Consider the following 16,548-nt stretch of genomic DNA (forward strand, 5'->3'; position numbering starts at 1 on the left):
ATTTTTGCTTGTTTGGGATCTGACTGTCCAGCGTATTTGAAAAAGTTAAGCAAACTTTCCTGTCTTTTTGACATTTTTCCCCTGCGTGAAACGATCGAGGCTAACAGCAATCTCAACTAGTACAACAAGCTCGCAAGTCATGTGTCACAAACATTGAACACTACACGAACAGTAATTTTTTTTTTCATTAAGGCAATTAATTTTAGTGACACAGGAGGTGCCGGATCCAATGTCGGAGGCGACGGAACATGTTCCGTCTCAAATTAAGCCCTGGTAATGCCTGACTTTTCAAATGAGCGTGAATGTGAACTGCGCATGCTGTTCATTCCTGCCAGAGTGAGCGCCGCTCTAGTTCACGTTCATTGTATGAAAAGTGATTCGTTCAGTTCAGCGTTCGGCGAAAATATGAACGCGTTCAGTGAACGTCGTTCATTGAACGCGTTCATGCACAACACTGCCTAGTGGTTAGAGAGTATGACTTCTAATCCTAAGGTTGTGGGTTTGAGTCTCGGGCTGGCAATATCATGACTTAGGTGCCCTTGAGCAAGGCACTGAACCCCCAACTGCTCCCCGGGTGCCGCAGCATAAATGGCTGCCCACTGCTCTAGGTGTGTGTTCATTGTGTGTGTGTGTGTTTGTTCACTGCTGTGTGTGTGCCCTTTGAATAGGTTAAATGCAGAGCATGAAATCTGAGTATGGGTCACCATACTTGGCTGTATGTCACATCACTTTCATAATCTTATATCATATTAACTTTACCAACAGCTTTGCCACACTGAGTGTAAAGAATCAAGCACTGTGATTGTGACATCTCAAAATTCTAATATTTTTTTTTAAATATGATGCTGGTTCATAACATTCAACCTGTTAAAAAGTTAGCTGCAGGTGTATGGCTTCATTTATGTGGTGGAGAGAGACAGAAGGAGACAGACAGGTTGAGGTAGCCATTATTACCAAACAGACATTGGAGGTTGGCGCATCTTACTGCACACAGCACCAGCTGCAGACTTAACCAAATGTGATTGACCCACTATAGACTTTCAGGAACAGGAGAAGGGATTTGCCAGCTTTTGTAAGCACACTCACAATGTTCATAGTCACAGGAAAGACTGAGAAAGGGCTGCTATTAGGCTACATTATATATTGGAACTACAAGTTTTAAGAAAATCATATTTTATGAGAAAGCTTATATTATATATATATATATATATATATATATATATATATATATATATATATATATTATCTTATATATACTATATAAGGTGTATGATTGAGTGTGTGTGTGTGTGTGTGTGTGTGTGTGTGTGTGTGTGTGTGTGTGTGTATGTGTGTTTGTGTGTGTATGTATATATATATATATATATATATATATATATATATATATATATATATATACACAGTACATATACTAGACATAAGTATAAATATATGCATGCACACACACACACACACACACACACTATACCTCTCACCTCTGTAAATAACAATGAATATCACTTCATATATATATATATATATATATATATATATATATATATATATATATATATATATATATATATATATATATATTACTATGTGGTGGAATGTGACTGAAGTCAAACGTGCAAAACTGAAAATTACTTTAGACATTATAGGTGAAGTGACATCAAGCTCAGTAATTTACACAGTCAAGAACAAGCACCACCTTACACTTTAAACTAAAGGAGGCACTATGCACTTTCAGTCAGAACTAATTGAGTGTATGTAAGATTCATCAGACTTTTTAATGAGACTTAGCATAAAGAGAGATTAAAAGCTAGTCTCCACTGGTGGTCTTGCAGAGAAGAATCTCTGTCATATTTATCACTTATCCTGATAATAAACATCAGAGCACTGAACCTTCACAGTGGATAAATGCAGAATTACAAAATGACAATAAATACTGCAAAACAATCTAAAATCTACATGCTTTTAGCGAAACTTGAATACAAGGTTAGAGTAATACTTTTTGATATATAAGAACCGTTCACCTACTAAATTTATAAATTGAGTTTGCAGCAGCGCATTTTAGTAAGCAATCACTTCTCAACAATGTTTATTTTTTCATGGCCAAGGGACATAAAATGTCATGTGGAGTAAAAAGGATAAAAAGTGCTACGTGGCAGCACTCTGAGATGCATCAAACAGATAACCTCTCTGTTTTGAACAAAGAGATTTTAAATAAATGAAAGATGCACTGGTTTTCACCGGCTTGATGGAGACCTTTTTATGTCTGGAAATGTTTTTCAGATTTTCTTTCTGAGGTCATGGACATTAACAAATAACTCAACCTCCCCCTTTTATTAGAATTGTGCCATTCAGACATGGAAGGCTCAAAATGGCATATGGGTCCAGCATCTAAATTAGCTTGAATAAATATGCCAGCTGTCGTCATTTTCAATATCTTACATATAGGGAGCTTTATTCTGAGATACCAATATCCCAGCCTAAAGTCTTTGGAAGTTTTACAACTGTTGTTTGCCAGATTGTACAAAAGCACCCAGGAGAGATCTTGGGTAAAAGTTGAAACAGACTGTACATCAACAACTGTCAGACTGTATAATGTACAGTCATGGCCAAAAGTTTTGAGAATTACATAAATATTAGTTTTCAAAAAGTTTGCTGCTAAACTGCTTTTAGATCTTTGTTTCAGTTGTTTCTGTGATGTACTGAAATATAATTACAAGCACTTCATACGTTTCAAAGGATTTTATTGAGAATTACATGACATTTATGCAAAGAGTCAGTATTTGCAGTGTTGGCCCTTCTTTTTCAGGACCTCTTTTTACAAGATGTAATGTTGTTCTTGAGTGTCCCCAGAATGTGTCTGTGAAGTTTCAGCCCAGAATAACCAACAGATAATGTACTATAACAACTGGAAAATATCATTTTTGGGGTGTGTCTAAAAAAAGAGCTGTTTTGGAGTGCATCCCTTTAAATGCAAATGATCTGCATATTCCCGCCCCATCTCCAGAAGAGGGTGTCATGTATACATCTCTCTGCATTGCATATCTACAACAATAAACAGCCGGTAAAAGCAACATAATTGGAAGAGAGAGAACCGGTGTTTAGCCGTACATATGGTAAGCCAAATGCACAGAACGTGGGATGAAAAAGCACAATGTTATAGATCTCGCACTGTGCTGACCTGTCATCAGCGCAGATCAATGGACCAAGCCACGCAACCAAACAAATCTCTCTCTACGAACGGTGAGAACTAATCTCACAAGCGTGGTGCTGATCAGTTAAAAATACTTAATGTACCCACACAAATGGTTTAAACGCTAAGCACTATAACGATATGACATTGACAAAGGAGTCTGAAGTGATACACGTATTTAGGTAGATAATCAGTTCTTGGAGTTTGTCAGAATTAGTGGGTTTTTGTTTGTCCACTCCCCTCTTGAGGATTGACCACAAGATCTCAATGGGATTAAGATCTGGGGAGTTTCCAGGCCATGGACCCAAAATTTCAACATTCTGGTCCCCGAGACCTTAGTTATCACTTTTGCCTTATGGCACGGTGCTCCATTGTGCTGGAAAATGCATTGTTCTTCACCAAACTGTTGTTGGATTGTTGGAAGAAGTTGCTGTTGGAGGGTGTTTTGGTACCATTCTTTATTCATGGCTGTGTTTTTGGGCAGAATTGTGAGTGAGCCCACTCCCATGGATGAGAAGCAACCCCACACATGAATGGTGTCAGGATGCTTTACTGTTGGCATGACACAGGACTGATGGTAGCGCTCACCTTTTCTTCTCCGGACAAGCCTTTTTCCAGATGCCCCAAACAATCGGAAAGGGGCTTCATCGGAGAATATGACTTTGCCCCAGTCCTCGGCAGTCCATTCACTATACTTTCTGCAGAAGATAAATCTGTCCCTGATGTTTTTTTTGGAGAGAAGTGGCTTCTTTGCTGCCCTTCTTGACACCAGGCCATCTTCCAAAAGTCTTCGCCTCACTGTGCGTGCAGATGCGCTCACACCTGCCTGCTGCCATTCCTGAGCAAGCTCTGCACTGGTGGCACTCCGATCCCGCAGCTGAATCCTCTTTAGGAGATGATCCTGGCTCTTGCTGGACTTTCTTGGACGCCCTGAAGCCTTCTTTACAAGAATTGAACCTCTTTCCTTGAAGTTCTTGATGATCCTATAAATTGTTGATTTAGGTGCAATCTTAGTAGCCACAATATCCTTGCCTGTGAAGCCATTTTTATGCAATGCAATGATGGCTGCACACGTTTCTTTGCAGGTCACCATGGTTAACAATGGAAGAACAATGATTTCAAGCATCACCCTCCTTTTAACATGTCAAGTCTGCCATTCTAACCCAATCAGCCTGACATAATGATCTCCAGCCTTGTGCTCATCAACATTCTCACCTGAGTTAACAAGATGATTACTGAAATGATCTCAGCAGGTCCTTTAATGACAGCAATGAAATGCAGTGGAAAGGTTTTTTTGGGATTAAGTAAATTTTCATGGCAAAGAAGGACTATGCAATTCATCTGATCACTCTTCATAACATTCCGGAGTATATGCAAATTGCTATTATAAAAACTTAAGCAGCAACTTTTCCAATTTCCAATATTTATGTAATTCTCAAAACTTTTGGCCACGACTGTACATTTTAGCTAAGACTTTGATCACAGCGACAGCACTGATTGGGCATTTAAAGTTAACCGTCTGTGTCCATTTTGACATCTTAAATTGAAATGATACCTTATAAACCAAAGCAAACCTTGTGTAGAAAAATGTTTGCTTGAAAATATTAATACATTAATGTTCCCTGACACAAACATACTGTATATGATCATCTGCTGTTACTATGCATCCTTCATTTAAATTTTGCCCATTTAGCCAAGAATGATCCCTAAAATCTGACTCTGAAGACACAATCATGACAAAAAAAAAGTAAAGTGTGTTCACTTGAGTCTACCACTGGTGTCATTTACACATTTACAGAACTCTCTAATAATCAGCATGATAATCTTGAATCAATGAATCATGACACTTATCTCTGTAACAATCTGGTCACGCCAATGCCTTGTCAATAATAGCATTCTGCTTGAGAGTCTGGAAAGTCAAATAAATCAATATGAAACAGTATATAAGGACTGTTCCTTCTTTAATGTTTTTGGATGGTGTGCTGGGCAAATTATAAAACACAGGCTTGAGGTCTACACTAGCACCATTATTATCATCATCATTGCACATTTTGCCGATATCTGACAAACCTAAAGGACACTGAAAATATGTTTGAGCAAGTTTTTTTTTTTTTAACTACTGTCTTCTCTTATTTCTTTTACTACCCTGCCACAAGGCAAATGTCTCAGTTCATGATCTGTACATGCTTTTATAATGATGGGGTGGTGTTGGCGCTGTGGATAAGACACACGTCTTTGGTGTGAGAGACCCGGGTTTGAATCCACTGTGAGACACCAATGTGTCCCTGAGCAAGACACTTAACCCCTAGTTGCTCCAGAGGCGTGTGACCTCTGACATATATAGCAATTGTAACTCGCTTTGGATAAAAGTGTCAGCTAAATGAATAATGTAAATGCATTTCCATACTCAGGGGAATATTCCTATTGTCTGCATGTCACGACCTAAAAGTCAGAGTTAAAATGGAGACAAATGTAGCATCTCACAGCCTCGCGTGATGGGAGGCTATGCTCGAAGGCTATGCTCAAAGTGTCCTTCCTGTGACCACTACAAAATTACCACCACTAAGCTAACTATTATTTCTCCTGAGCACACACATGTGAAAGAACCTATGATGGTGGTTAGGCTAACGCTCAGCTTCACAGAGCCCCTGGTGAGCCCTCAAGGCTGTGAAAATGCTCACTGAAGATTTTGTAAATCTAGCTGCAATTGGAAATTAATGAGGTAAATCCCAGGGGGTGCTCCGTCAAAAGTAACTCTGGCAACAACACAACAGGCAACAGGACCCAAAAGAGGCCGTTCAACCAGCTGTAAGCACTAGTAGACATCTTAAACAGCAAATGCTTAATGATAACTTAATGTTTTTTTATTCACCATGTGTAACCGTACATAGTGACGATGTGGGTAAGCTTGACTTTCAAGCCTTATAAGAAGCCACTTTCCGAAAAAGTTAACCATAGGAGCGTGAGGGAAGGCCATGAGCTGTTCGCCATCCGTAATAAGATGGCCGTCACAGGTGCACGTTAGCCAAGACGTTGCAGGGCTAATTCATCACTCTCAGTTTCTCCTGGCAACAGCTACATCTTTTACTCACTACTTATTTGTGCAAGATTCCCCTCTGGACATATCTGACAGGTACTATGATATACGGTATTCCAAATCGCCACCTCTATTTAAGTTTTATCAGAATGTTTGTTTGTTTGTTTGTTTGATTTTGGTTTGTTTGTTTATTTATAATAATTTCTGGTTGCAGGCCAAAAATGAACACACAACACACATATTTTCTGATTCTAAAAATTTGTTTAACATTCGTGATTACCCATTAACATTTTAACTATACCGTATGATTACCCTGAGGTGACTATCAATTTATAAGACTGTTTGTCTCCTGAAAAATAAGAGATTGATTGTTTGTCATCTTACCACCTTGCATACTATAAAATTTTAAATTGCTATTTAAATGTGATATATGAAAGAAAAATGCATTATTGCTGTACTATAAATATTTACATTTAGAACAATAAATCTTAAGTCACATCATAATTTCATTTTTCATCTGAACAGGTCTCCATTACTGTTGTGGTGACAGAAAGACTGTTTTTATTTTAATCTTACCTAATCTGAATATTTGGCATTTCTATTAAGATAAGCTGTCATTGGATATTGTTTACTGATTATGTGATAGCATGTTGGTTTTTTTCCCCCTGCAACATGTTGGGCACCTGCTGCTTTACTTGCATTCATGAAATGTGCCAATAATTCAACATCAACACCTCCCAAGGGTATAACAAATATAGAGAGGCTGCCAAATCTCTGAATATTTCAAACAGTGCATATAGCCTATATTTAGTTTGAATCAAAACAATATCCAGCTCTGATATGTGTGGCCTTCAAAACGGAGGAGAATTGTTTTGAGAATTATTTTGAAATTATGACGTACATAGATTTAAGATGAATACGTGGTCTCATTACTGACTGGTCTTACTACACATTTAACAATTTGCGTAAAAAAAATAAATAAATAAAAATAAAAAAAAGAACACCAAGACTGTCAAAAAATCTGTCAAGACAAAACACAAGTCTATGCAAAACCTATCGGCTATTGTCGTCAAGATAAACAGCAGTTCCATGCCGTGAGTTCCTTGTTTGTCAGAGCTGAATGTGAACATGAAATGTGGGCGTATATTATCTCAAGACATTAAACATAGCATAGACTTCTTATGTATGGAACTTCCCACACCTTGTCGTCGTAGTCTGCGTTTCCTGAGGCCGAAGATTCGCACTTTGGAGAAGATGTCGACCAGATTCCCGTTGCAAAGCCCTTTATTCTTATTGGGGCTTTTTCTCCTTCTGTTGGTGGATGGTCGGTCTATATGCTGCTCCCGTGCCTGTCTCTTCTGGCGGATCAAACCGCTGGCAATCGCCGCTGCCATGTCTCAAAAACAGGGCTGTTGAACTCCTTACACACAAAGCACAGACAACAACAAACCGCCCGATCTGTCTCAATTATTGTCCCATTTTTGCTACTGTTTCTGTGCTCTGCCCTCTGAAATGCACGGATGATGATCAAAGATATCCACACATCACGAAGGGCGAAATAAGACACTGAATTAGCATAATGAATACAAAGGCGAAGTGTTACTCAACTGTCCGTATTTCACATGTTGTCTGATTTTCATTTCGAAGATAAAAAATTTTTATCACATGAGTTGCCCGGCTCCTCCAACATACAGAATGTGAAAATATATTCACGACACGCCTGAGTCTCTCTGATCCGTCACTTTCCTTCGTTTATCTCTTACCCGGTCCTGGTGAAATTCAGCACCCTGGCCAGCGACATCCACTCCCGGAGTCTGAGCAAAAAAAGCGTTTTTCGTTCTGAGCTGTCAAGCGGAGAAACGCGACCACCTTCGTCTCCCAGGTGGAGCCCTGCGACTACACATATTCATATGACTTACATATTAAGCAAGTTTAGCAGATCTCCACGCCGGTTCCGTTCAAACGTCCATTCATCTTGAGAATAACCGACGGCGTAACGACGGTGAGTTAAGTTTGAACGAAGGTGTTTATTGTTGAGAAGGAATCTACTCAGACGATCACTGCCCATTCAGTCTCATGTTCTAGGTCGCGTAGTTTATCAATAACGATGTGCGTTTTTTTCCTTTTCTAAAGCAGCATGTCTTCTGAAGGAGAAATGTAAGCGGCTCCGGTGAGAATGACGTCTACCCAGTGTCACAGGAACGAACAAATAGATAAACTCAAATAAAAAAAGTCTTTCCCCGAAGCAGGAGTACACAAATGTGCAGCATAAGTGCTAACGTTAGCCAGGAAAGAAAACGTATTCAAGAAATGCTCCTCTTCATCCTCCAGCTCGAGCTCATTTAGCGTCTCCGGCCGTTTGGAGCGAGTGAACGCACGCGCTTCCCGCCTCAGCCTCATAGATCAACGGCATCAACAAGTCTTAACGACCACGAGCTTCCCGCCTCAGCCTCACAGATCATCAACAAGTCTAAACGACAAACTCCTCCTTTTCCATCGTTTAAACGACGAGAAAAACCCACCCTTATGTCCATAAATATTTGTATTTTCTGTGCTAAATAGATTCAAACTTGCCGATGACAACATTTAGATATTTCAAAATATGATTTATCTAATAGAATTTGTCTAATTTGCAGAAGCTGGTTGGCAGGCGCCAGATTATTATTTTTTTTTTTAAATTCATGAATATATTTAGATGCCAATATTTATAAACATTCTGAATCCTAATAACAGAATTGAGACTACGTATTTTGTGTGTAGCTATTAACAGTCTTTATGATACGCTTTTATGCGAAACTAAGAAATTAATTTCACAAAACTCCACCGACACGCCCCACGAGTGCAAAATAAAGCAGAACTGCATCACACCGCTGAGGTGCTATTGAGACCACCAGTGTGTTAGACAAACCCACCTATGTAACCCATTGTATGGATGCATAAGTGCCTGATTTTTTGCCATAGGCCCACATTTAGCCTATCTGTCGCCTGTTTCTTTAATCATATGGTAATAAGTGTTGCGATAAGGGCTGGGGTGCCAATTTAATATCATGCCCCAATAACACAGAGCATTTTCTCATTTAGATTAATATCAGCAGAGAAACACAATCACAGAGGAGGAATTAAAAAAAAAAGAAAAGAAAAACTCAAGAGGGCCATCTGCTGTTTGTCGCTGATATTAAATATTCAGTCTTTCATCCCCCTGATGTTTTCAAACCCCTTCCACCCAAATAGACAGACGAATGTAACTCTGGAGTGGTATTTTAAGACCAGACACTGCTTGAACAGATTAAAGAGAAATAATACCAAAATATATGGAACAAGCAATTAAATTTATTAATGTACACACTGCATGCATTTTCACAAAAGACAAAATTTTGTATTCAAATGGAAGAAATTACCTTATTACTATTCCTGAATAAATCATATGAGCACTGACATACCAGACTGCTCAAATAATGAGAGGTTAAGCTGTCTGCATCATTGCCGGTGAAGCAGCCACAGCCACTGCAGTTTACACAGCCACCAGCAGCGGACACTGTCAGCTTACCTATGGCTTCATTTATTTACAATAGCACAGACAGATAGATCACTAGCTTTCATGCATAAGCCATTAACATCAAGACATCTGTACTTCATTCACATTCTATATTCAAACATGTAGCCTATGAATCAAAAGGACTTTCTGAATGTGCATTATAGTTATGATGTGAAACACTATATAGTCTTCAATAATGATTGTTAATGCCTTATTAATTCAAGTTATGAAAGCTTCTAGTAAATGCAAAAGAAAAATTACAAGCAGTAATATATTTAAACAGAGGTATTACAGTCTGACAACGACTTTGTTTACAGAAAGAGAACAAGAGGTTATGCAAAACAAAAAAATAAAATACTAATAAATGAGTCTACTGTACAAATAACCAAAAGAAAAAGGACAGAAAGAACATGCCTGTGGGGTATTTTGAGTTTTTTTGAGAACAGCTGAGAACAGCTGAGTCTCAGTACTGAAATGAATACAAAATTGGATCTTTCCCTTTCCAATTTTCATCTTCAGTGCATGGTAGGAAACTTTATGCTTCAGAAGCATTTACTCAAAATAAAAGGTAGTGTTCACATGGTAAATGGACTGCTGTCATGGTACGCTGTAGGAAGGAGTACGTGGGAAACGAGGAGTACAATCAAAAGTCTTTAATTCAAAGAATGGGAAATCCAGACAAACGGTGCTGGAGCAAACACTCATACACAGACCCGAAAGAGGAGAAATGCACAGATGAAAACTTATAAACACACAGAATAATACCAAACACAGGTGCACAGAATGACTAATTAACTAAATGAGGACAGGAACATGACCAAATAAGGAAACACTGAAACAGAAACAGAAACGGACAACTACACAGCAAAAACCCATGACAAAGAGATAGACCAAATAGGGAACTGGCATTTAATTTCTGACTCAACTTGCGCACAAAAGTAATTACTATATTTCTTAAAACACACACACACACAACTGCATTTTCATGAGTTTGCACATATCTACATGCTTTCTCCTTCTGAACGTGTGAGACTCCATAGCAAACCCATTGCAGCTTCAGCAAAAGTAACTGCATTTGCCTGCCTGGCTTTCAATGACACAGCCCCATTTATAGGGTCTATACTCACAGATAACATTATTAGTTAGATCTGCCCCAAACAATTGCTGTTCAGCCAGCTGAGGCGATCTCCTATGAGGTTTCAGAGACGAATAGTTAAAAAAAACAGTGTTCCACTTTGAATTTTTAATCATGACGATGAGCTGAGATGAACTGTTTTGCTCAAGTTTACCTAGAGTTTAATGTGGAGGCACCCATGCGAACAGCACACCTCAAAGATCATAAGAGAACAGATGTGTAATTCAGTAGAAGCATTTTTGACTATTAACTTCTAGATAAATGTGAGCAAACTCCAGCCTTCCACACTGTCCTCCACCTGGTCTTTTATGAACATTAGGTGGAAAGATGAATGAGACATGGTCATTCTAGTAAATGCCATACAATACAATACATGCAAAATCAAAGAGAATGGAGGCTAACTTAAAAACAACAACAACAACAACAAAAAACCTTAAAATGGCCACAACTTCTGTTTTATACAAATGCAGTTTTCTGAAGCAGTCCACATATCAAAGTGAAAGAGATGGATGAGATAGCATTGGGAGGGAATAAGAACTACAAATTCACCATAGCCCAGTGGAGCGATTAGAAAAAGAGAACTACATTTTACTTCAACAAATGTCACAGCAGACAGAGACACCAAATAAACAAGTTGATCATTTGTATCACTATGGAAGGCTTTAGGGCCGTCTGGGTTTTTATTAGCTGTCATGATGACAGAAGTTGTAAATTGAACTTAAGGTCATACGTGCTGAAACGAGAGGAAAACAGGAGATCTAGCTCTTTGTTTAAATCAAATTGTTTCACACTGTTGAGGTGGGAGAGAGAGCTTAATTTAATAAAGGAGGTAGTATTGATTTTCGGTTGACATCAGGGTTTAATCGGCTTGGTGAAATGTCACCATTATGAGAAGCCGAAGACACTGAGGAAGACGTTGAATGTGACAGTAAATGTAGTGTTTTGCAGAGAAATCTCACCATGCCATACTGTAATGGCTTTAGCTAATAAAGCAGACTAGAACAAATCACAGGATTAAAATGAGAAATTAGTTTTCTGCTTAAATGGCAGAGATTAACTTTCTCATATCGAAGGAATTATTGGATAAGACATCAAAAGAGAGACAATCTCATGCTCTCATTTTCCTGATTGTATGAGGTATACACTGCAAAATAAGCCCCCAAAAAATAAATAAATCTAATCTGGCTGTATTGTAAAGAATACATAAAACCTGAATCTCTCACTTTAAGTAAAATTCAAAAACTGATTTGCATAGCCTGTATGTACAAGCCAGTGCTATTCTGTGTTATGAAAAAAGTGACAAGTCTCTCAATCAAGCTAAAAGCCAATGTGAGACGAGCACCTGTGTTAAATCAAATTGCAGATTAATGAGATGAGAACAAAGGGATCTAGCAAACCAATACAAGTCTTTTTGAGCTTGAGGGTTTTGCCATTAAGCCTGGCATTTAAATATCAACAACAAATCTCATTACAGAGGTGAGAATGTCAAATGTATCCTAATATAGTAAAACGAGTAAGGATGCTTGTCTGCAAACAACCATACATATTCTTCAAACTACAGCCATTTCATCTTGTTTATCTTGAAAAAAAAAATATATATATATATATATATATATATATATTTTTTTTTTTTTTTGTTCTACACACACATAAAATCTAAATATATTAGTTTATATTACATATTATTATTTATTAATTTAATAAATATTGGTGCTCATATAGGGTTAGGGATTTTGACACAGCCCTGGCACTGACCCAGAAAATTCAAAGAGTTTTGTAGAGCCAAGCACCACACAAATTTTACTCAGAAAATGTACAAATCTAGCTTTTTTATTACTGGCACATGGTACTAGTCTCAGTATGTGAACACTGGGAATTCTGTCTTACGTGAAAACCCTGACACCTTTGGATGTGTAAAGAGGCATTGTGATTTCCTCAAGTAATTTTCAGTTGTGATTTCTCACTGACCGGAAAGAGGTGTGAAATTCTGAGAGTGGTAAAAGGTTTTATGACATTACCAAAATTGTGGGGGCATTTTGTACTGAAAATGTCTTTGGTTTATAGACATTGATGACATGTGTTCCATATTATACTGAAAAGAGCAGTGCTCATTGATGTTCACCGCTTCGGTTTTGGCTCATCACTGACCCCTGAACAGTATTAGCAGAGTGAATTTCCCACAATGTGAAAGAGTTTAGTCTAAATGACAGAAAAGAACACAACGCATCACACGCTATTTCTCCTACCAAGGGATGGGAAATGCCAGGATGAGCTCCAAAGAGATGGATATAGACAGCTGCTCCCTGAACAACAGTTAAAAATTCTGCTCACATCTCTGCCTGTCCTTTGATCTGGTTTTAAGTATGCAACATTCAAAAGTGTCTTGTCAGCAGTGGAGCACAAAAAAAAAAAAGAAAAAAAAAAAAGCTCATCTGAGAAAGCCTGGGCAGAGACTGTGAATTTAAATGAGTTGATTCTCTGCCTGGAAAGCCCTCTTTTTTCAGGTCGGTGAGAGAAAGGAGAGAAGGACTCTGCAAAGTAATCTCCCTGTGGAAACCCAAGGGACCTCCGAGCACACAAAATGGGCCAAAACCGTATAGCCTTGAGAAACCCCTGGAATTATAATTGTGTTCAGTTCAGCTGAAGTTAAAGCACTACTATAAAGACCTTCACGCTATCTAAAATGCGCTCATTTCAGTTTTAGGGAACTTTGGGGGCCAGTGCCCATTCACTGCATGTTACTGAACCATTCGACTGCAGTCACCTTATCTGAGATCAGTGTTTCCTACACAGTGCTGTTTTTGCAGCAGGGAGCTGCTAATTATATTCATATAAATAATAAATGATACAGACAGCACCAAATGTAATGATAATAAGTGAGTCAGAAGCTGATTAATCAGCTCTGAATGATTATTAAGGTTTTATACTGTGTTTCTTAACTGCTCTTTAGAAGACCCAGCTCATAAGAATCATTTGATTATAAATAAGCTACACTTATCACATTGTTTGTTTTAGATTAAAAAAAAAGAACTGGATCATAAGATTCATTTGTTTTTGAATTGGGCTTATAGTGAGGTACTTTTGACTTAAAAAATGACAATATAAAGTTGTTACACTGTATATTTTTTTAGTTTAAAAAAACAGATCAAATGAGAAAACTGGACTATTGCTTGGATTGTATGTTTCTTACTTTAAAAGATGGATAATAAGAATCATTTGTTTGTAATTTACAATGGTCATGCTGTATGTTTTTAACTGAAAAGAAAAAGGGATCATAAAGAGTTATTTGATAGTGAATTAGACTACACTGCTCGTGCTGTATGTTTTTAAGTCACAAAAAGAGTCCAATTGTACAGTATGTTGCGTTTGAGTACAAAAGATGTTTGTTTTACCATTATTTCACTGTACTTGCATTTAAGATTCAGTGGTGGAGGGGTGACTACTTTGCTGAAAAGGGGTTCAGGAAACACTGACTGACATTGTGTTGAACCACTATTTCCCCATCATTCTCTCTGATAAACGCCTAATGCAGTCATCTCAAATTGAAGTCCAAAGGGTAAAATGTACCTATAGCCTATAGTACCATGTGAGCTATTCAAACAAGATGACAGACTTTCAGGAAGGCTGTGATAAAGTGAGAATGCCCTGAAGGAGAAGTTGGCACATAGGGAACGTCCCTTCACTATTTATCGTCCTCAGTGTATTTGCTCCCACACACCACATGTTGTGGCCTGTTTCTTGCGCTGGCCTAAACCAAATAACATCAAGTAAGAACACACCAACCTAAAATCCTAACAAAAGCTTGTGGGACACCCACACAAATCAAATGGCAAATCTGTAAATTTGAGATAGAGAGACAGTGACAGGATAAGTCGGAGGCAGACAGACACATCACTGCTCCATACAATGAGATAAATGGGATTTCTATTAGGTACGTCCATTGAATGCTAATACCAAGCAAGCTGCTTAGTCTAATGCCCATCCCTAATCTGAACCTTTTTCTCTGGACTGCCCGTTTCAGCAGTTACATGGAAAATCCCTGTTGGTCAACTTACTATAGTGCAGGTTTTTTTTCGCCCCCCTCGAGTTTGTTCGCTTCATGACAGATGATTTTAGGATTTGATCTCTTGGATGAAATGGAATGCATAATGAATGCAAACACTGACAACATACATTTGTTATAGTGATTTCCATACTGAATGACAGAGGCAGATTATAATGTGCTAGAAACACATGGCAGTTGAGTCAGTATACTTCTGAGGAAGGTTTATGAATCTCTCACAGAGATTCTCACACACTCTTAAACAGGCCTTGTGCCATTTGTCAGTGTGTCGCTATTTAGAGAAGCACAGAAGTGACTCAAAGCACGTACACACACAGGCATTATCAGTGCTAAAATCCTTTCAACTGACCTGGAACCTCCTTAAAAATTAATACCACCTCAATTAAATCACTGTGCAGTAATTTTATACTCAAGTGATGCTCATTTAAAATAAGCAAAACCACAGTTCAATAGGAACTGTACCTTTGTTGCCGACTTATGTATCACTTTCCTTGAAAACTGATCTGGAATGCCTAACAATGAGAAATCTTAAGTTACGTCAACAAAAGCCATGTGCAGGCTGTGAGTCAGATCAATGTTAAAGCAATAGTTTTTGTGTCAGAACGAGAACTGTGAACAACATTTCTCCTTTTGCATTCCACAAACTAAAGTCATATGTTTTTGGAACAACATAAGTGTGAAAAAATTTTTTTTTACAGAATTGCAGTACTTAACGTATATAAATCCAGGAACTCTCAGCAATCCTAGGGAGGCCAAAGCTAGATTTGATCAGTAATACTTTCAAAGTTCCACAAACGAATAGTTAATAGTTAGAAATGTCGAAAGAAATTTCTGTAACACGTTAAAAAAAGGAAAATTGGTTAGCATTAGTTAAACTGAATGAACAATGATCAATACCTACAAATAATCTACAGCATTTATTACTCTTAATTGATGTTAATATCAACATTTGCTAACAATTTTTTGTGTACATGAACAAACAATGAACAATTCGATTTTGATTACTTAACATGAACAAATATTAATACTTCTGTGAAAATATATATTGCGCAGTGTGAGTTCTAATAATCAATCAACTACTTTTTGTCAAGTGTTACCGAAAGTTTTGTTTTATATCTCTTTTCCACAGGTCCTTGCAGAAACTACAGGGACCCCTGATTGAACCCCTATTTATTTATTTATTTATGAATGAATGAATATAAGTGATTTAACATTAGCAAGTCAGTAGCATAAGACAAAAAGACTACATCACATATAGATCACGACACGTTCTCAATCCTGCTCCTCAGTACCCATGCTAATGTTTCATAATCCTATAGTATTCACTTTACACCATTATACAATACACTAATTTATCTTGACCTCAAAAAAAGTAAGGAGATTCAATGCTTTTGCCTCCCTGGAGAGGAACCTTAAGTCCTGCAGAGCCTTGAAAAACTGCTGACCAGCTGCTAAAAGCCAAGGCAAGGTCAGTTGCAGAGAACACAGAGACAAAGACCAGCCCTGGACCCTTCTCATCAGCCAGGAAAACAGATTAGCAGTCTAGCGTCTGGCCTACAGCAGGCAGAAGTGCACGTAATACTGTTAGTGATCG

The 16,548-nt window shown here is 38.0% G+C and overlaps 1 protein-coding gene across 3 annotated transcripts in view; it reads right to left on the minus strand.

The window, feature by feature from the left end:
- The window catches only part of LOC132095310 (fibroblast growth factor 14), a 138,408-nt gene that overhangs the window by 62,912 nt on the left and 58,948 nt on the right, over window positions 1-16,548 (minus strand). Inside the window, exon 1 of one of the 3 annotated variants that reach the window (XM_059500161.1) lies at window positions 7,423-8,621. The exons of the other annotated variants lie outside the window; for them this stretch is intronic. Coding sequence (XP_059356144.1) covers window positions 7,423-7,615 — 193 coding nt within the window. The 5' untranslated portion in view covers window positions 7,616-8,621. Of the gene's footprint in view, window positions 1-7,422; window positions 8,622-16,548 lie in introns of those variants that run through there. 3 annotated transcript variants of the gene reach the window in all.

Source organism: Carassius carassius, chromosome 19, assembly GCF_963082965.1.
Source record: "Carassius carassius chromosome 19, fCarCar2.1, whole genome shotgun sequence".
NCBI classification, from domain to species: Eukaryota; Metazoa; Chordata; class Actinopteri; order Cypriniformes; family Cyprinidae; genus Carassius; species Carassius carassius.